The 21,124-nt window shown below is 40.2% G+C and overlaps 1 protein-coding gene across 1 annotated transcript in view; it reads right to left on the bottom strand.

Moving 5' to 3' along the window:
- Positions 1–14,008: 14,008 nt before the first annotated feature.
- The window catches only part of FRMD3 (FERM domain containing 3), a 209,159-nt gene continuing 202,043 nt past the window's right edge, over positions 14,009–21,124 (bottom strand). Inside the window, exon 15 of the mRNA XM_084783840.1 lies at positions 14,009–14,230. Coding sequence (XP_084639966.1) covers positions 14,217–14,230 — 14 coding nt within the window. The 3' untranslated portion in view covers positions 14,009–14,216. The remainder of the gene's footprint in view (positions 14,231–21,124) is intronic.

The following is a 21,124-nucleotide window of genomic DNA, read 5'->3' as shown; positions in this document are numbered from 1 at the left end:
CTCAAGCGTATTGGCAAGGGCCTTTACTATTGGAGCCACCTTTCTGGCAGCTACAACTTGTTTTGAATAGTTACAGTGACACTGCTTTCTCTTCCCTTAATTTCTTTAGTTCTTTTTTCTTGTGAAGGTTCTTAAATTTTATTTAAATTACTTGTTCTGTTACTTTTTACATTAAATTCCATTTCATTATTTATGTTTAAGTGCGTGAGAGAAAGAGAGAGAGAGAGAGAGAGAGAGAGAGAGAGAGAGAGAGAGAGAGAGAGACTACAGAACAAGGACAGAGGGACAGAGGGCATCTTGCGGGAGTTGGTTTTGGCTTCTGCCATGTGGGTACTGGGGGATTGAACTCAGGCCACTAAAGCGTCTTCTCAGTGTCTGTGTGTGTGTGTGTGTGTGTGTGTGTGTGTGTGTGTGTGTGTGTGTGTGTCTGTGTGTCTGTGTGTTTGTGTGTGAGCGTGTGCATGTGTGTTGTTTGTGACAGGGTCTCACTCTGTAACTCTGGCTGGCCTGGAACTTGCCAGGTAGATCAGGCTAGCCTCCAAATCTGAGTTCAATCTGCTTCTCCTTCCAGAGTGCTGGGATTAAAGATATACGCCCCCACACCCACTTTCATTCCTTATGTAATTTAGAATAGAATAAGATTTATCTGCACTGAAACTTTAGTATCAAATTGATCGGGCACCTCCTGGTTGATGGCTCGACCCAGTCTTTGGACCTAGAATTTGTCTCCTTTCTTGTCGAGGATGTGAGGCAAAAGTCATAATCCCTCACTGTGGCTTTTCAGGTTCTTATTATTTTTCTACTATCTGCATTGCTTTAATCTTGAATATTTCTGGAATGTTCTGCATGGTTAGTCAGCTTTAATCATGCTTTTTCAGTTAACTGAGACATAGATGGGGAGGTAGGTGTGTGTGTTTGTGCATGTGTGTGTGTGTGTGTGTGTGTTTCAAAAGGGCCAGGGATTGGGGCTGCTTATTTAGTTGGTACATGTTCTATCTGCACAAATGGGAGGGATGGGGTTACTTCCTGTCTTCCCACATAGGCACTGTTGGTGATGGCTGAGCCAAAGTGGGGTGCCTCCATCTGTGCCTCAGCACCAACTGCCATACTCTAACCCAGTCATCTTGCTGGCTGTCAATCTCTTGGTGGCAACTTTGGTGAGCTCAGCTTTTTTTGTTTGTTTTGTTTTTTGTTTTCACTAACATTTAAGTGAAAAGTTGTTAGCTCCTTGCCAGCCCCTAGCCTATCCCCCACTCCTTTTTTTGTTTTTCAAGGCAGGGTTTCTCTGTTTTCAACACAGGGTTTCTCTATGTAGCTCTGGCTGTCCTGGAACTCACTCTATAGACCATGCTGGCTTCCAACTCAGAGATTTGCCTGCCTCTGCTCCCCGAGTGCTAAGATTAAAGGCATGTACCACCACTGCCCAGCCTTTTATAACTCTTGAGGTGGAGGTTGTGATGTTTTTCTTTCCTTCCTTCCATCCTTCCTTCCTTCCTTCTTTTTTTCTTTCTTTCTTTCTTTCTTTTTTTTTTTTTTTTTTTTTTGGTTTTTCGAGTCAGGGTTTCTCTGTGTAGCCCTGGCTGACCTAGACTCAGTTTGTATACCAGGCTGGCCTCGAACTCACAGTGAGCCGCTTGCCTCTGCCTCCCAAGTGCTGGGATTAAAAGTGTGCACCACCACGCCTGGCTGTGATGTTTTTCGAATGAGGCAGATGGTATCTGCATCCTCTGGTCACACCTCTCAGGTACCTCAGGCAAGTTGTATCTGGCCATTGTGAGGAAAGAATAGCTGATAGACTAAAGGGCAGGTTCTAAGACAGTCAGTCAGTGACAGAGTGACCAGCAGGGTCTCAGAAAGGCTGCCTGTTTGGAATAAAATGACATGAGAAGATAGGGAAGTAAATGAAATGGTAGCATATGCATCAAGAATACTGAAAGGAAAAAATATACCCATAGGTATTTGTAGCTGGGGCTTGCTACTTTGTGGGTTCCTTCCTGTCTTCCACCCTTCTGCACGCCTTTCCTCCTTCCCTTTCAAACCCCTAACACTAGACAGGAGAGAAAGGGGAGGATATAGTGGAAAGGTGGCATCCTTATTGTTAGACTACTTCTGGATGATCAGGAGCATAGAGCATAGAGGCAAGTTTGATCTTCACTATCAGGATAATTTCTTCTTTTCTTTTACTTTGTGTACGACTACTTGACAAACTGCAACCAACAGCAGATATCACACACTCGCAGAAACTATCTGTAGCTGGCAAAATCCTCCTCCTGCTAGAGTATGAGGCAAATCATAGTCAGCTGCAAAGCAGCCCCATATCCTCATACCTGGGATTAAAACAAAAACATCCCCAAAATATTTATGTGTTTTTAAATTTTTTTTTTTTGTTTTTTTGAGTCAGGGTTTCTCTGTGTAGCCCTGGCTGTCCTGGACTAACTTTGTAGACCAGGCTGGCCTCGAACTCACAGTGATCCACCAGCTTCTGCCTCCAGAGTACTGGGATTACAGGAGTGCGCCACCATGCCCGGCTATTTCTGTGTTTTTAAAATAAACCAAAATTACAAAATTCTCCCAACAAGTGTTACTTTTAGGGTGTTTTGGCTTTTTCTTCTTTTTAATTTTTTTATATTTATAAATTTTGAAAACATTGTTATACTTTATAACAAATGCACACACACACACACACACACACACACACACACACACACACACAATGTGTGCAGATGCTGTCAGAGGCTAGAAAGGAGTGTTGGCTCATTTGGAGCTGGAGTTACAGGGGGTTGTGGACCACCCCAATGTACATGCTTGAAACTCTCCAAGCACTCTTAATTATTGTACCATTTATGTAGCCCTTATTTACACATTTTCAAAAATGTTTTACTTTTTCTCCTCAGAGTCTTCCATCTTTGTTTGTTTGATTTTTATACAAGGGGTTGTAATCCATCTGCTTCAGCCTCTCAAGAGCTGTAACCACAGCCATACATACACAACGCCCAGATAAACTCTCTGTTTTTTAACTGACTAGTAGGAATCATTTCATTTCATATCCAGCTGTCTCTTCAGCCTGAAGCACCAAGAAGACCCCAAATTATTATTAACTTTTTGTTATAGTGTGTCTGTGTGTATATGTCTGTGTGCACATGTGTACATGTGTGTACATGCATATAAGTGAAGGAGGAGGATTTGTGTGTGTGTGTGTGTGTGTGTGTGTGTGTGTGTGTGTGTGTGTGTGAGACATAGCATGTGTGTGGATCTCAGAGGACAACTTTGTGGAGTTAGTTATCTCCAATTTTCCATGGACTTGGGATATTAAACACAGGCATCCAGGCTTGAGTCATAAGTGCCTTTATACTGAACTGCCTTGCTAGCTCACACCTAGAGTTATTATATGTTTTAGCTTAATGATCAGGAAACTTGATGCCCAGGTCACCACTAAAATCCATACTGGGCTTAGCTTCCTGACTCCCAAAGCCAAGGACACTGCTCTAATATCAGAGGGCTTTTGTTGTTAGAGTCACCCATCAGAGCAAGCTCAGCCTTTGGGAGCTTGACAAGGGAGGAACACATCAAACTCACTCGAGGCCGGTCTTCAATTCTGGGAGGATATTCTGGAATCCAGTAGACTGCTTCAAAAACAAAAGCAAAAATACAACAAAGAAAGGAATACTCTTAGTTGAAGTCAGGGGGATTTATACTAACTACCCTTCCTTTTATCTTTCTGTCAGATCAAAAGGCGTTAACACCCCTTACCATTTTTTTTAATGAATAAAAATAGTGATTTAATATACACACACTGAAAGAGAGAGAGAGACCTCCATCTCAGAAAGAAAAGGTGAATAAATAAAGCATTCAATTAAACATTGCCATAGTCATTGGAAACTAAGTCCCACAAGCAGAATGGCAGGACCTTACTGTGTAGGATGTGCAAACCGCAACTAATCTTTTTCCCTCCTTTATTAATTTATTCTTGTTACGCCTCACCTTTGATCATGTCCCCTGGCCGGGGAGACCTGGTGGCAATCAGAGGAAGAACAGCAGGTTACCAAGAAGAGACTTGATACCCCTTACCATTGAATGGGTCCCAGATATCTTCCTACAGGCAAAGATGGGCTAGCTGTGGAGCAGGTTTGAGTAATGGTCACCATCAAAAATGGCTCATGGCTGACTACTGGGACCCAAGGAAGCTCTGGAATTGGTTCCTGACCACTATCACTTCCCCCGAGGCAAATCAAGAGTCTTCTATTAATTTGCACATCCCAGCCCTGATCACTGTACATTCTAACAAGCTTAGGCTGCTTGCTGCAAGTGAAGTGCACTTAGGTAAGATGCAGTTGCTCACTCAGAACACTCAGGTGGGTTCTGTGGAAGAAACTCTTGTAAATAGGCTTGTTGGTGCTGTTGTGTACAGTCTTCACTATAAACTCGGAATTCTTTCTGACCAGAGATTTAAAAGAAGCAGCTAGACTCAGCTCGCAGGCCAGCTGATGGATTCATTTGCAGCTTGTTTTTTAATTTTTAATTTATATTTTTCATTGATTTATTTATATTACATCTCAATTATTATCCCTTCACTTTTATCCTCCTGTTCCTGCCCCCTCCCTCTTTTACCCTATTCCTCTCCCCTACCTGTGTGACAGAAAGGGATCTCCTCCCCCACCATGTGGTCACAGCCTATCAGATCTCATCCTGGTAGCCTGCTTGTCCTTTCTCTGAGTACCACCACGCTTCCCCATCAAGGGGAAGTGGTCAAATATGAGGCACCAGAGTTCATGCCAGAGTCAGTCCCCACTCTCCACTCAACTGTGGAGAATGTCCTGTCCATTGGCTAGATCTGAATATGGGTTCAATGTTTATTGCATGTATTGTCCTTGGTTGGTGCAGTAGGTTGAGCAGAGCCCCCTGGGTCCAGATCCTCCCATCATGTTCTACTCGTGGGTTTCTAGGACCTTCTGGATCCTTCTATTTCCCCATTCTCCCATATTTCTCTCACCTCGAGTCCCAATAGGAAGTACCTGCATCTATCCCGATCTCCTGGTAAGTGAAGACTTGCATTTCTCTGTGGAATTCTCTATAAAGTCAGCAGCACTGGGCCTTAATTATCAGTCTTGGATGATTCCCTGGCCAGGACAGAATGAAAAGGGTCTTCTTGACACCTCCGGTCATGCTGTTTATTATCATTACAAATAAGATACATTGTCATAATCCTTCCCACATGGTAAAGCCTTCTGATGTGATTTTTATACATAGAAACTATTGGGGAAGGGGAACTTATCTCTTAGCAAACCAGGAAACATTGGAGAATGCCAGGGGAGCCGGGACATTTCAGACTAGCTTGTAATTCCTTATTTACTTGTTTATTTTCATCTTTATTCTTCAAAAATTTTAGCAGTTGATAAAATTCAGTTTCAGGTTCTGGGGTCACTGATCACATAATGGAGATGATGAAGAACCTGGAGACATGGCTTCAAGGAGAAGGGGGTGGGGAAACACATGTCCTAAGCACCTTCCATGCCTTCTGTTTATACTTTAAGACATTGCAGTTATTCTTCTCATTGAGCCTTCATTTTCTCTGGAGTTGTAGGCATTAAGTCAAAGCACCTGCCTGAGGCTAGAGATCTTGCTTCACACACAGCATTCAAATTACGTCCAGCTTACTTCTAAATTTGAGGCATTATTTTGTCTTGACATGAGTTTGTTTTTCTTTAACTTTTCCTCCTATGTGTATGAATGTCTTGCCTGCATGAATATGCATGCACTACATGCCTGCCTGGTGCTTGTGGAAGTTAGAAGAATGCTTTGGAGTTAGGGATGGTTGTGAGGCATCATATAGGTGCTAGGAATGGAACTGTGGTCCTCTGGAAGAGCAGCTAATGTTCCTAACTTCTGAGTTATCTCTCATCACTTTGGTATAAAAAGTTTTTCATATAATTCACTGTATTTGGACAGATGGAAGGCAGACATACCCATGAAATAGACTTCATAACTATCTTCCAGTTGCCAGGGACAGAAATCCAGCTATAACCTGCTTAGGCAAAAAGCAAAGCAAAGCAAAACCAAACCAAACTCAAGGAGTGCCTGTTCATAAGCACCTACCACAGTGCTATTGAGTCCACAGCCACAAGTACATCCGTTAAGAATGGAAGAAATCTCTGTTGACATGATTGCCTATACTCAGGAGGAATCCACAAACACTAAAACCTACAGATAAAACCGATGAGGTCATAGAATTAAGAACATGCAGCTAAGTCTCAGAAGAGGATTTTCCATGGTTATCCACAGTTCTGAGGATGATTCCCCATCCACAACCACCTACAGAGAACACAGAGAAGGATTTCAGAGCTATGAGTACCTACCAACAGTACAGAGGAAGAGTCTACGTCACTGGTGCCTACAAATGTAACTGAAGAGTACAAAGCCATGAAGCTAATAGATAGGAGTAATGAGTTCACACCTATGTGGAACTCAAGACAGACCTGAGGAATATTCCACAAAAAGATGTCCTCAAAGACAGCACTGAGAGGTATCAGTGATTAGCTGGTATAGGGAACACTGAAGAAGCACCTATAGCCATGAGCTCCTACAAACCAGACCAAGGAAGATGCAATAGCCATGGATACCTAAAGACAAGGCTGAGGATTGAACGGCCACAGGTACTGAGGAATTCACAGGCAGGAATGACTATAGACTGCGTCGAGTAGGTAGGAGTCCACAGCCACAAGAGCTTACAGACAGCAGTGACAATTCCAGTCATGAGTGCTCAGAGACAGGCTTGAGGAAGTTACCATTGCCTAGAGACCCTGATAGACATCACTGAGGAGTCCACAGGCAAGAGTGCCTAAATAGAGCGCTATGTAGCCATGAGTACACACAGACATAACTGATAATTCCAGAGACAGGAGTGTTCACGGCTAGCACTGAGTAGAAGCACACAGCCATGGGCATGCACAAACAACACTGTGGCAGGGTTCACAGGCAGTAACACAGAGTGACAGCATTTTTGGGTCAATAATCACAAGTTCATACAGATAGCATTGAAGAGTCCACAGCCATGAGAGCCACGAGATAGTTCTGAGAATGAATGCACATACAGTAGCACTCAGTAGGTGTCCATGGCCATGATTCCTATAGTCCTATTTTTTTTTCCTTCAGTTTTAGGCTAATATACATATTTCTTTGGCCATTCTTAAACATGTATTTTTGTGATTCTGTATATTTATTCCTTGTGGGTAGTTATACCATAAGGGAAATTTTTGGTCATGGAGTATACAATCACTTTATCTGTTTTATGCTGCCAGTTTAGTGGAGATTGTGACTTTCTTCTACTAATAATTTAATCTATCGACCTATAACTCATGGTATTATTGATTAATTTTTTATTGTAGCTAGGAATATGATTGTGTGCCATTATGATTTTCGTTTGTATTTTATTTATAAGTAAAGGCATGAATAAACTTTTAAAATTAAAAATAGATTAGTCTCTTATAAAATACAACCTGACTAGGCCAGGTCTGACATTGCAAATGGGCTGTGAGATACAGCATCTGCCATGGTGATGTGGGAATACATGCAACAGACACACAGAGAAACACCTGCAGCAGCGTAGTAGTGTACAGGCAGGCACCACTATAATGAGCAAGTGTGTGGTGGAAAGTTAGGAGAGAAAGAGAAGTGGAATGGTTTGTGCACTCTGAAAAAAGGAGGCACTGGATATGCAAGGGTGGAGAGGTATAGCCTGATGAGAGTAGCTGGCAATGCCAAATGAGGCCACGGTGAGATTGCAACCCTTGCTGCTGTGGCCCTTAAGCATCAAAGGCGAGTGTTGATGTCCATGGCCCATGTTACCACCAAAGGCCATATGGACATCATCCCTGGTCAGGGGTGCATCTTGATGTCTGTAGGTTGCACAGAGTTGATGCCACCCTTCACTGGTGGGAGCACTCCAGAGAGCTGGCCCCACTCCTTGCTTGGGCAGCATGGGAGAGCTAGTCCTGAGGACATGACTAGCTAGAGAGGTGGTCTGGCCCCTCCTCAGCCTTGCAGTGACACGGGGCAAAAGAGATGTCCCCCCATCAGCCCCTCATTGTCTGTGGGAGGTGAGCAAACCAGCTGTACCCCTCACTCAGGCAGCTTGGGAGAACCAGCCAGAGGGGAAGGCTTGAGAGGCAAGTATACGGTGTAATACAACACGACACAACAGAGCTTCTGCAGCGAGATTTATTTAAATTTTTATATTTATATTTATTTTTTTATTTTCTTTTGGGGGATGTTGCAAGGGTGAAGGGTGCATATGGAGCCCAAACATGACCCCCAAAATACAATAAGATTAGGAAACAGCCCTCATATTGAGACTGTACAAGGCAACCCAAGAGGAGAAAAAGAATCCCAAGATCAGGCAAAAGAGTCAGAGACATACCTGCTCCCACACTTATGGGGTCCCATAAAAACATCAAACTAACAGTCATAACATATATGCATTTGACCTGGTGCAGACATAATCAGGCCCCATGTTTGCTGCTTCAGTCTCCGTGAGCCTATGTGAGCCCTGCTTAGTTGATTCAGTGGCTGAGGTTCTCTGATTCCTATAGTCTCCCTCCTGTTCTTCTACAAGGTTCCCTGAGCTCTAAGGGAAGGAACACAATGAAGAGCTACAATTTAGAATCTCTGCATAATGGCTGACTATAGGTCTCTGCAACCAGTCCCATCTGCTGCCAGAGGACGCATCCTTGATGATGACTTGGCAAGGCATGATTTGAGTTTATCATTAGGAATCATTTCATTGATTTTCTTTCCAGGTGTGTTTGGATTAGTGTCCCAGTAGGTATGGTTGTATGTAGTGTGTGGTTATATGAATGTATTTGAGTATGGGAATGTTTTTAGTGTACTTAAGTGTATGAGTGTGTGAGAAAAGGCTTGTGAGTGAATGAGAGTATTAGTGTATTTGAGTGGGTGAATATAGAAGAGGGAAAATGTGCGTCACCATGTGAGAGTGCATCTCTGTGTATGTATATGGGTGAGTATCTAAGACTATAAGATTATGTGAAACTGTGATTGTACAAAAGTGTGCCATTTATCGATAGTATCTGTTACAGTGTATATACGTGCATAACCCTATGAATGGGCAATGGTGTAAGAATGTATATGAATTGCAAGTGTGTGGGATGTGTTTGAGTGTGTGCTTAGGGTTAAGTATTAGGATTTGTTATGGGAATAGGGTTAAAGATAGTGGTTATGGGAGGATTAGGACATATGTTAGTGCTTTATTTAGCCTACAGCAAGTTTTACAGTTATGTCCAGGCTAGTGTTAAAGTTAGGTCAGTTCTTTGTTTAGGAATAGGGTTAGACTCAAGGCTATGGTTAGGATTATGTTGTGTCTTTGGGCTACATGAGTGCAATAGTTAAGATTATGCTTAGCTTTACAGTTAGATTAAGGTTCATGTCTCAGTTGAAGCTTTTAAAGATTAATTTTTAAAGTTATATGTAAATGAGTGTAAATGTACGTATGTGTACCACAAGCCTGTTGTGCCCATGAAGGCCTAAAGCAGCACTGGTTCCACTGGAGCTGAAGTTATAGATTGTTTTACACCACCTTGTGAACCTTAGGAACCCCACCCAGAACACCTGAGAGAGAATCCAGGGCTCACAACCCCTGAACCTTTCTCTTGTCCCCTTAGATTGCAATTATGGTTAGAATTTAGAGTCGTGTTAAGGTTAGGTCTGGATTGGGCTAGGATTAGGGCTAGAGTTAGGTGTAGGTTTGTGTTAGGTTTAGGGTCAGAGGTGTAGTTAGGAGTGGAGCTAGGGCTACGTTTAGGGCTGTGATTACAACTAGGGTTTAGGGTTAATATCATTAGGCCTAAAAACAGAGTCAATCATAGATACATGAATGCAGTTAGTGTTATCAACTGAGTTAGTTTGTAGTAGTTTATTGCCATAGGGATTTGCGTCTATAGATATGTTTTACTATGCACGTGTCTATTTGAGTGTGTGTGAGTATGATACCACATAAAAATGTGCAAGAGTTTGTCAGTGTCTCAATTTGTGCATGTATGAGTATTTGAGTGTATGACTGTGTGTTATGCATGTTTGTGTGTGTTAGATTTAGTATTTGTGTAAAAGCAAGTGTTTGCGTTTCTATGATTGAGAGTGAGTGCATGCATGTGTGACTGTACATGTAGGATTGCATAAGAGTATGTAAGTGTTTGTGAATTTGATATCAGGTGAGCATATCTGTGTATGTATGAATGCATGTGACCATGTGTGTGTCATTGTCAGTATGAGTAAAATATGAGCATGTGGGTGTTCAAGAATACGCGAAGATGGTGAATATGTATGAATGTGTTGTGTGTGTGTTTGTATGTGTGTGACTGTAGAAAGGCATGTTGGTTTGAAAAGTTCCAGGGTGTGTGAATGGGTCAGGGTGCGCAAATGTTTAAAAATGTGTGAGTGTGTGAATACGCAAGAGTATGTTAGAGTGTGAAAGGATGTGTGAGAGGATGAAACTGAATGCACATGCATGAAAATATGCATGTGGATATTTGTTTTCATGCAAAAATGTGAATATCTGTAATTGTAAAAGTGTGTATAATTGATCATCAATATTTGTTTTGATATATTCAGACTGTGTGGATGTTCAACTGTGTGTACACATGTTACTGTGTGTCTATGTGAAATAGGTGCTTGTGAATGCAATACTATGCAAATGTTGAAAGTGAGTGTATGAGTGTATATATATGTGATTGTATTTGGAAAAGTATGTACAATGATTTTCAAATGTGCATAAATGCATAAAAGTGTGTGTCAGGGTGATGACTGTACATGTGTGTTTGACGGAAAGAATGTATCAAATGCACAGGAAAGTGTGTGTGCCAGCAAGACTGTGTGTGAGGGTTTCTGTCTGAATATTTGTCTACATATGAGTGAGAGGGTGGGGCTCTCATTAGGATTAGGGCTAAGGTAATGTTCGGGGTCAGGTTTATAATTAGGTGTATTTCTAGGGAAAGCTTTACATTTATGGTTAGTATTAGAAATATGGATGTGGTTAGGGATGGAGAAAAAATTAGGGTAATGCTGAGAGTCACTGTTAGGGCTAGGGTCAGGGTCACAGTCATACTTAGGTCTAGGATTAAGATTAAGATTAGGCTTAGTAATATTAGGCCCGGGTTAGGTTTGCTTAAATATTAAAGTTTGGGATAGAGTTAAGGGATACACTTAGAGCCTGTAGAGTTGGCTCAGAGGTTATAAACACTGTTTCCTCTTCTAGAGGTTCTGGGTCCAATTCCCAGCAACCACATGATGGCTCACAACCATCTGTAATGAGATCTGGTACTCTCTTCTGGCATGCAGTCATACATGCAGGCAGAATACTGTATACATAGTAAATAATAAATCTAAGAAAAGGATACATTTAAGATTATGGATTGGTGCTCAAACTATGGCACCTTCCAAGGACAATACATGTAGTAAACTTAGAACCCTTAACCAGATCTAGCCAATGGAAAGGACAGTCTCCACAGTTGAGTGGAGAGTGGAGAGTGGGGACTGACTTTCGTAAGAACTCTGGTGTCCAATATTTGACCACGTCCCCTCGATGGGGAGGCCTGGTGGCACTCAGAGGAAGGATAGCAGGCTACCAAGAAGAGACTTGATACCTTGTGGGCATATACAGGGGGGAGGAAATCCCCCCAGTCACAGTGATAGCGGAGGGGAGTAGGGGGAAAGCGAGAGGGAGGGAGGAATGGGAGGATACAAGGGATGGAATAACAATTGAGATATAATATGAATGAATTAATAATAACAAATGTATTTTAGTATTTTAAAAAAAGATTATGAATTTGGTTAGAGATATGGTGAGTACTGTAATCTCTCTCTCTCTCTGCTTGTTTGTGTGTGTGTGTGTGTCTGTGGCCAGGTGTAGGTTTAGTTTTAAGAATAAGGTTAGAGAAAGAATCCAAAAGGCTTAGAGTTTCATTTATTGCTACAATTCAGCCTCTGGTTAGGTTTTAAGGTTAAGATTAAGGTTAAATTTATGATTATTTTTAGAGTTAAGGACATGGTTAGGATTAGGATTATGGTTAGGGTTAATGCTATGAATAAGTTTGTATTAGCATTAGGAATAAGATTAGGGTTATGTAAGGGTTAGAGTCTAGTGTTAGTGTTAAGGTTTGGATTAAGTTTAAGGTTAGTTTTAGAATTAGAGTTAATGCTAGGCTATTGTTGTGGTCAGGATAGATTTACGGTTAGTATTATTATTAGCGTTAGGGTTATGATTATGGTTAGCTTAGGCTTAGGGTAATATATTGTTATGGTTAGGAGAGTTTTTGGCTTATGGTTTTTATTTGAATTAGCATTAGGTTTAAACATTGAGGCATGATAGGATTATAATTAGGCTTAATTTAAGATGAGGGATAAAGTTTTTGATAGAGGAAACTTGAGATTGAGGGTTATTATTAGTATTAGAAATAAGTGTTAGGGTTATGATTTTAATGTGGTTATAGGTTGGGTTAGTGTTACAAATATGTTCATGTGGCAGTTAGGGTTAGTGCTAGGTCTAACTCTAGTGCTTGAGTAAGGGTTCTTGTTACAAACAGGGGTGGGGTTTTAGGCTTTTGCTGGTATTAGGATTTATGGTTAGAATTAGGGATAGTGTTAAAGTTTGAATAGTAGTAGAGATAGGAATATGGTTAGTTTTAGAATTAGCAATGGGCTATGGTTAGATTTAAGATTAAGGTTAGGTTTAAGACAAGGCTAACATTAGAATTAGATTTAAAGCTGGCATTAGTGATATATTTAAGTTTAAGAATAGGGTCATATTTATTGTTAAGAACCTGGCTATGGTTAGGGAAGTACTTCTTAGTATTCAGTCGTAAAGTTTAATTAAAAAATTCTTCTTTGTAATTTATATTTCTGTGTCACAATATGCGATACAAGTCATTTTAGTGAATTTCTACTCAATTCTTGTTTTGTCTTTTTAGTGCTGAAACTGTACCTAGGGCTTCATCCATGCTATGTAAACCCTTAACCACTGGACTACACCTCATCCTCTGACTGTTGATAAGCGGGAGAGCTATGATTATAAAGCAAAAATTCTACTCTGTTTAAATTTCTCAAGAATACAAAGAAGCATCCTAGAAGAGCAGCTGAAAGAGGGTATCTAACGCATTCCGAGTGCCCAGAACATGTTAGATGGCTTCTACGGCTATGACATACCTTTTAAAAGCACTCTGCCTTACTTTCAAGTGATGTATTTTTAAAAGAATATGGATGAGGCATATGGTAATCACTTCACCAAGGAGCATTGCAATTACATGGCCAACACTGTATCCCAGAGCCTGAATTGTTGTTTACAGAACTTTAACCTCAAACCATGTTTTAAAATTTAGATTTACTGCATAGAGGATACAATTGATTCAAATTGTCAAAATTACAGGAGACCTAAACAAGAAAATTGAAATTTTTAACAACTTCTGAACAATGTACCTATTAACGTAATGTAAGCTAACATTGTTTTCTTAACATTTTCTTTTCCCTGAAGAGTATTCTCCTTGGAAATTTAATAATGATAACAATTCTGTGAATTAGAAGAATCAGGGTCATGGATACTAGCTAGAGAAGTGTCTAGAATTTGCAGTTCAATATGTAGTAACCATAGGAAACATCTTTTTATCTTATTAACAGTATTCCTCGTTAGCCATGAAAATGACTTTGAAGCCCTTTCTAAAGAGATATTTGCAATAACTAAAGGTGTGGAATAGATATATGTGGTTCCAATCAGCCCCATATTAGTTACCTACTGATTTGTTGTTCCTCCTCTCATTTGTGAAAACTGTGAAGACACAAATTGGTGACAACCATCCTCTGATGCCCAAGGCTTAGCCAAGAGCAGTGTTCTGTACACTGTCTTTTATTTTTGGGACACTGGAAGTTAAAAGTTTTAAGTATTACCCTGCCCCCAGCCCCACCCTGCCACTATTGCAATTCCCAGCAGATAAAAGACACAATGGCCAGAAGATGGTTCAAATCAGCTTTACTAATGGATGGGTCTGTGCACCTGAAGTCTGAGGCTAAGAGATGTTTCTTTCTTCCTCTCTGAAGTGATGACAGTTGAGCCTTCTTGGCTGGCTCACAAATTTATCCACCCAGACAGAGAGAGAGAGAGGTTGGAATGTGGAGAACTGGTATTGGATGGGTCCACCATGTGCAGGTCCTGCTGGGTCTGATTATGGCATAGAGACTGGAAGTCCAAAAGCAGGTCCAAGACAGACAGGAAAAGAGAGAGAGAGAGAAAGAGAAGTAGGAGGATAAGTAAACAGGGCCTTTCATCACATTATCTCCCTTAAGTAGAGAAAGTCAGCCCAAAGATGCTCAAATCTCATCAGCCACAGCCATCCCTGAAGTCACTCTCTATGTACAAGCACCTCACCAGTACTTGCTGTTTAGGTTGGGAATGTTGTGAGAGATGTTAATTTGGCTTAGAAACTCAATGTTCTACACAATAAGCAAGTGGCTAAGTGCTGTATTCTTGGGGCTCTTAGGCTCAATGGACAGTACTCAACCTGTTTCCAAGAAAATATGCCCTATCAACCCAATTTCCCCATATCTACTCCTAGTTTAGATTTGTAACTCTAGATGGAGTGTACACATTTTATTGTAAATATCCCACTAGCTTTCTTAAGGTCGATTCAAGGCTTAGAGTTGAGTAGAAAAAGGGTTTCCTCCTCATTCAAGCACAGAAGGAGAATATTTCAACCCTCATATGGCTAAATCACTGAGTAATGCTCAGTGTAATTTAACAGGAAAATGCATGCATTGTTTTTATTTTATTTTAGGTTTTTCGAGACAGGGTTTCTCTGTGTAACAGTCCTGGCTTACCAGGATTCACTTTGTAGACCAGGCTGGCTTTCGACTCACAGAGATCCACCTGCCTCTGCCTCCTGGGTGCTGGGATTAAAGGCATGTGCCATGACTGCCGGCACATACATTGTTTTTAAGCCCTAGGATAGGTATGAATCTCTAAATATCAGTGGGTGCCAACTCATTCACAGACACTCAAAAGAGCTGCCAGATCCAGGACTGCAAGTCCTTAGGTCATCCAGTCAGTGAGCATTACACTCAGAACTCATTTTTTCCCCCCCTGGACTCTGTGCTCTGTCCTGAGGACAGCTGAGTAAGAAAAATTTAATGTATTCAGGAAACAACTCCAACAAGAGGCTGATACTGCTTCACATATACAGTATTCCTTCTGCAGCTGTGTGACGAGTGGGTGGAATACACACTAGAGGGGCAGCAAAAGTACAATAGCAAAACTGTATCAAGTCTGCAACAGATAGAGGGGCTTCACGGCAAGGATAGCAGAGATAACAGTCTGACGCAACTCTCTCTGGAACAGGAACTCCTTTTTCTGGACAGTGGTGATAACTCCTAATTTCTAACAATCTGATCATTTTTCCCAATTCTGCTTATTTTCTGTGTATTTATTTTTATTAAGTATTTTTATGTAAAATATATGTTGATCCTATTCTTTCTATTCCTACAACTTCTCTAAGATCTTCACCTAACTACCCACCCAACTGTCTTCATTCATTCATGCATTCATTCTTTCATTCTCTCTCTCTCTCTCTCTCTCTCTCTCTCTCTCTCTCTCTCTCTCTCTCTCCAATAAAACAAAAGTAATAGTCACAACAGACAAACAAACCAAAATAAAACAAAAATCACTTTATGTTGATCAACTACTTCTGGGCATGGAGCCTTCCCTGGAGTGTAGATCGTTTATCTAGTGACATGCAGCGTAGAACTATGATTTTTCCTTTCCCAGCAGATATCAATTGTGAATAGCTTCTTGATCAGGGCTGTGAGTTTGTATCCACTTCTCAGTTTAGGCTCTTGTTTGGTTTGAGTCTGTGCATGCCCCAGGGTCTCTGTGTGTTTAAGTGGGTATTGACCCTGTTGTGTTTTGAAGAGGCTGTTTCCTTTGAGTCATACAACACCCCTGGGCTCTTACAGTCTTGACACCTCTTCTACATATATCCCTGAGCCTCGAGGGGAGGAGGTGATAATGACATCCTATTTAAGGCTCTCAGCACACTGTCTAGTTGTAGGTTTCTGAGTTATATCAGTCACAAGAAGAAACTTCTCTGATGAGGATTCAACAGTGCATTGATTTAAGGTACTATGTCATTAGGACTCACTTTATTCCTATGTTTCATTAGCAGAATTATAAATAGGTTTTCTCTTAGGACTCATGGCCTATCTAGTTTGAGGATGTTGGTCACTTATCAGTGTCAGGTATAGGTGCCATCTCCCTGGAGTAGGCCTTAAATCCAATGCAAAAGTGGTTGATTTCTCCTATAGTATTTGTTCCACGATTGTGCCAGTATACTACTAGAGATTATAAGTTTATAGTTAGGCAATATTGATGATTAACTTTCTCCTCCAAAAAGGCACAGATTACCTTTTTTGCACTATGAATGCTAGTCAGTAGGGTGAAGCTTCTCATTGGTATCAGCTCAATTTCTTTGTGTTCAATGACAAAGTGGTTGTGAAAGGTAACAAGTAGCCCTGGCAGTAGATTGTGATGTCTTGTAAGGGTGCCCATGGGGCCCCTTTGTCCAATGAGTATAAAAGATGTAACCAATTCTAAGCACTGGGGATTTTATTTGGTGGTATAATGTGTCTAGTTGGGGCATTTTGTCTCTAATTATATGGTGATTCAATTAAAATTCATTTCATATACGTACATGTTTTAGGAAACGTCTACAGTAGTAAGCTTCTGCATGGTTTTTCCAAAATGTCTTTAGTATTAGTTGTTCTCCCTCCCTATATTCTCCCTTTATCCTCCCATTCCCCTCCCCATTTAACCCCTCTTTACTATTTTCCCCTTTATCTCTTTATAACACTGTATTCTATTTTCCTTTCCTTGGAAGCTCTTCTCCCCCACTGGACTCTTACTAGCTGCCTGGCCTTTGTGGTTATTTGGATTTAAATGCAAATATGTAAAGCCAGTGGGGTCTGCTCAAACTATTGCACGAACCAAGGACAATACAATAGTAAACATCGGACCCCTACTATGATCTACTCAATGGACAGGACATTCTCCACAGTTATATGGAGAGTGGGGACGGGCTTTGACATGAACTCTGGTTCTCCATATTTGACCATCTCCTCTTGGTGGGGAGGCATGATGGCACTCAAAGAAAGAATAAGCAGGCTACCAAGATGAGACTTGATAGCCTATGACCATATAGTCAGGGAGGAGGTCCCCCTTGGTCTTAGATCTAAGGGAGAGGAATAGGGTGAAAGCGGGAGGGAGGGAGGAATGGGAGGATACAAGTGATGGAATAACAATTGAGTTGTAATCTGAATAGATTAATAAAATTAAAATTAAATAAAAAACCTAACATTCATATATAAGAGAATACCTACAACGTTTGTCTTTTTGGGTCTGGGTTAACTCACGAAGGATGATATATTCCAGCTCTATTTGCTTAATTATGAAATCCTGAAAATTTTATGATTTCTTTTTGGGTAAAAGAAGAATAACTTTATGTGTTTTAAAAATTTTTTTTTTTTTTTGGTTTTTTCGAGAAAAAGTCTCTCTGTGTAGCTTTGGCTGTCTTGGACTTGCTTTGTAGACCAGGCTGGCCTCGAACTCTGCCTGCCTGCCTCTGTTTCCTGCGTGCTAGGATTAAAGGCATGCACCATCATGGCAGACTAACTGTGTTTTAAAGCACTACATTTTCATTATTCATACATCAGTTGATGGACACAGATGTTGTTTCTGTTTTCTGGCTATTAGGAATAGAGCATTAATAAATATGGAGAAGTAAGTATCTCTGCAGTATAATGTAGACTCCTTTGGTGTATACTGAAGAGTAGGATAGCTGGATCTTGTAGTAGATCAATTTTCAGCTGTTTTGAAGAACCTCCACGCTGATGTCCACAGTACCTGTATCAGTTTGAACTCTTCCCAGAAATGAATGTTTTCCTTTCCCTAAGTTCCTGTCAGAATGTACTGTCCTGTTTTATTGATCCTGGGCATTCTGATAGGGGCAAGATGAAATCTCTTATAGTTTTGGTTGTGAGCCTAGCCTTTAATGGCTAAGCCATCTCTTCAGCCCAAGATGAAATCCTAAAGTTCTTTTAATTTCTATTTTTCTGATGGCTATTTGAACATTTATTTAAGTGCTCTCAGCCTCAATCTTTTTTTTTTAAGATTTATTTATTTATTATGTGTGCAGTTCTTGGCCTGCATGACAGAAGAGGGCATTTAGATCACATTATAAATGGTTGTGAGCCACCATGTGGTTGCTAGGAATTGAACTCAGGATCCTTGGAAGATCAGTCAATGCTCTTAACATCTGAGCCATCACTCCATCCCCTGCCTCGAATCTTTTAAGAACTCTGTTTAACTTTATACTTCATTTTTGATTGAGATATTTGTTTTCTTAATGTGTAATTTTTTTGTATATTCTAGGCACTAAATCTCATTCAGACACATAATTGGTAAAGATCCCTCCTCTGCCCATATGCTAACGTTTTTGCAACACGATGTTATCCTTTGCTGCACAGAAGTTTTCTGTTTGCTTTTTTGTTATTTTAGCTTCATGAGGTCCCATTTATTGTTGGGATTAGTGCCCATGGTATCATTGTTCTGCTAAGAAAGTCGTTTCTTGTGTCAATGAGTTCAAGCATATCTCCCACTTTATCTTCTATGAGATTCAGGGTACCTTATGTTTAGGTCATTTATCCACCTGGAGTTGAGTTTTGTTTAATAACATAGACATGAACCTATTTTCAATAGTCTACATACAGTCATCCACTTTTACCAGTGCCATCTATTAAAGTGTTGTCTTTTTTCTAGTGTATATTTCTGGCCTCAGGTGTCCACAGTTTTTATTATTTTTTATTTATTATTATTATTTTTGTTTTAGTATCTGGGTTTTTTAAAAATTAGGTTCCATTATTCAGTGTGCCTGTTTTTTATTCCAACACCATTCTGTTTTTACTATTATGTCTCTCTAACACAACTTGAAATATATTGTGGTGATAGCTCCAGAAGTTCTTTTATTATTCAGGATACTTTGGGCTATCCTGCATTTTATTTTGTGCTTCCATATGAAGTTGAATATTGATGTTTCAATTTCTGTGAAGAGTTGTGTTGGGATTTTTTTATTGTTTTATTTTTAGGTAGTTTCCCTGATGTCTTTCTCAGTATGGTTGTCACTTGTATATAGGAAGTCTACTGTTTTATATGTGTTAATTTTGATTCTCACTACTTTTCTGAAAGTGATTATTAGCTGTAGGGGTTTTCTGGTGAAGGAACCCCTTCTTCTTCCCTTCCGATTTGTATTCCCTTGATCTCTTTCAGTCATCTGAGTGTTCTAGTTAAGACTCTAAGAGCTATATTGATTAGGTATGGAGACAGTGGACATCTTGTCTTTTTCCTGACTTTAGTAGAAATGTTTTGAATTCCTCTCTCCATTTCAGGTGATGTTACCTTTATCATGCTGTGGTATGTCTCTTGTATGCCTAGGCTTCTATCGTAAAAGAATGTTGAATTATATCAAAGGCCTTTTCTGCATCTGATGAAATGATCATATGGCTTTTGTCTTTGAGTTTGTTTATATGATGGGTTATATTTATTGATTTACATATGTTGAATATTCATGCATCTCTGACTGGAGCCACCTTGATTATGTTGCATAATCTTTTCTTTGTGTTCTGTAATTAATACGAAATTATTTTTATAAAACATTTTCCCCTATAGTGTTGCTGTTTGAATAAGAATGGCCCAATATACACATATAATTGAATGCTTGATCCCTAACTGATGGAAATGTTTTGGGAAATTTCCTAGTCTACTGGTGTTCATTGCTGTGAAGAGACAGCATGACCACGGCAATTCTTATAAAAGAAAGTAGTTAAGTGAGAGCTTGTTTACAGTTTCAAAGGTTGTCCATTATCATCATGACAGGGAGCATGGCAGCACATAGGCAGACATCATGCTGGAGAGGTAGCTGAGAGTTCTCTGAAATAGACATCAAGCCACCATTTAAGTGTTTGCTTTGTGTTTGCTTTTCTTAGAAGTTGCCTTGGTTATGCTGTCTCTTCATAGCATTAGAAAAGTAACTAGGACATATCTTCACAAGAAATGTTGTTCTACAAATGCTAATTTTTACATATCTATTTTTTTTTGCTTTAACTCATTTTTAAAATGGACACTTTTTAAAACTACGATTATATTATTAGTGCTTATATTTAGAGTCATCTCTCATAGTGTATTTTAATTCTTTGAGGTTATTATTTGTAATATATAAAACCAAATTTTCATTTTAACTTATTTCCAATGATGTAGTGGATGTTTTGGTTTATATGTAAACATGTCTTTGTTTTAATCCCAGGTGTGGGATATGGGGGCTGCTCCAGTTTGTCCACAGATCTTAACTGCCTCCTGAGAGGACACTTGATATTTGTCAGCCACTACCTCATGTGAGGGTAGGAGGTGGGACATGGTCTTTGTTAGTGGGGATAAAATCCAGACCCAGAAAGAGACTGGGGGCTCCAAGGAAGAAGAAGGCTATAGGCGCTTATTCTCTGCTGCTCATGGTTGCTCTTGATGCAGTTTGAGGAGGCAAAGAACTTGGAGATATCCTGCAACGAGGATTGGATTTGCCTCAAGGAACATGATGACCCTAATCAGCATGAAGTAGCTAAGGAAAACTACACCCCTTTTCCCCACTAACTTTTTTTTCTCTCCTACCTGGTGTTGGAGTGTTGGAAGGGATTAGGGTGCAGATGGGAAGAAAGAGGTTTAAGGAATCCAAAATAAAAGTAGTTGTTTAAAAGTTAAAAAACAAAAACAAACAAACAAAAAAACAACTACAGCACCAACCGAGGACAATACTTGCAATAAGCACTGAATTCCTATCCGGATCTAGCCAATTGACAGGACATTCTCCACAGTTGTGTGGAGAGTGGGGACTGACTCTGACATGAGCTCTGGTGCTCCCTATTTGACTACTTCCCCTTGGTGGAGAGGCCTGGTGGCACTCAGAGTAAGGATAAGTAGGCTACTAGGATGAGACTTGATAGGCTGTGACCATATGGTAGGGGAGGAGGTCCCCTTCTG

This window comes from Acomys minous (assembly GCF_964271855.1).
Source record: "Acomys minous genome assembly, chromosome: 1".
Taxonomy (NCBI): domain Eukaryota; kingdom Metazoa; phylum Chordata; class Mammalia; order Rodentia; family Muridae; genus Acomys; species Acomys minous.
The sequence above is the reverse complement of the archived record's forward strand: the minus strand, read 5'-3'. Positions and strand labels throughout refer to the sequence as shown.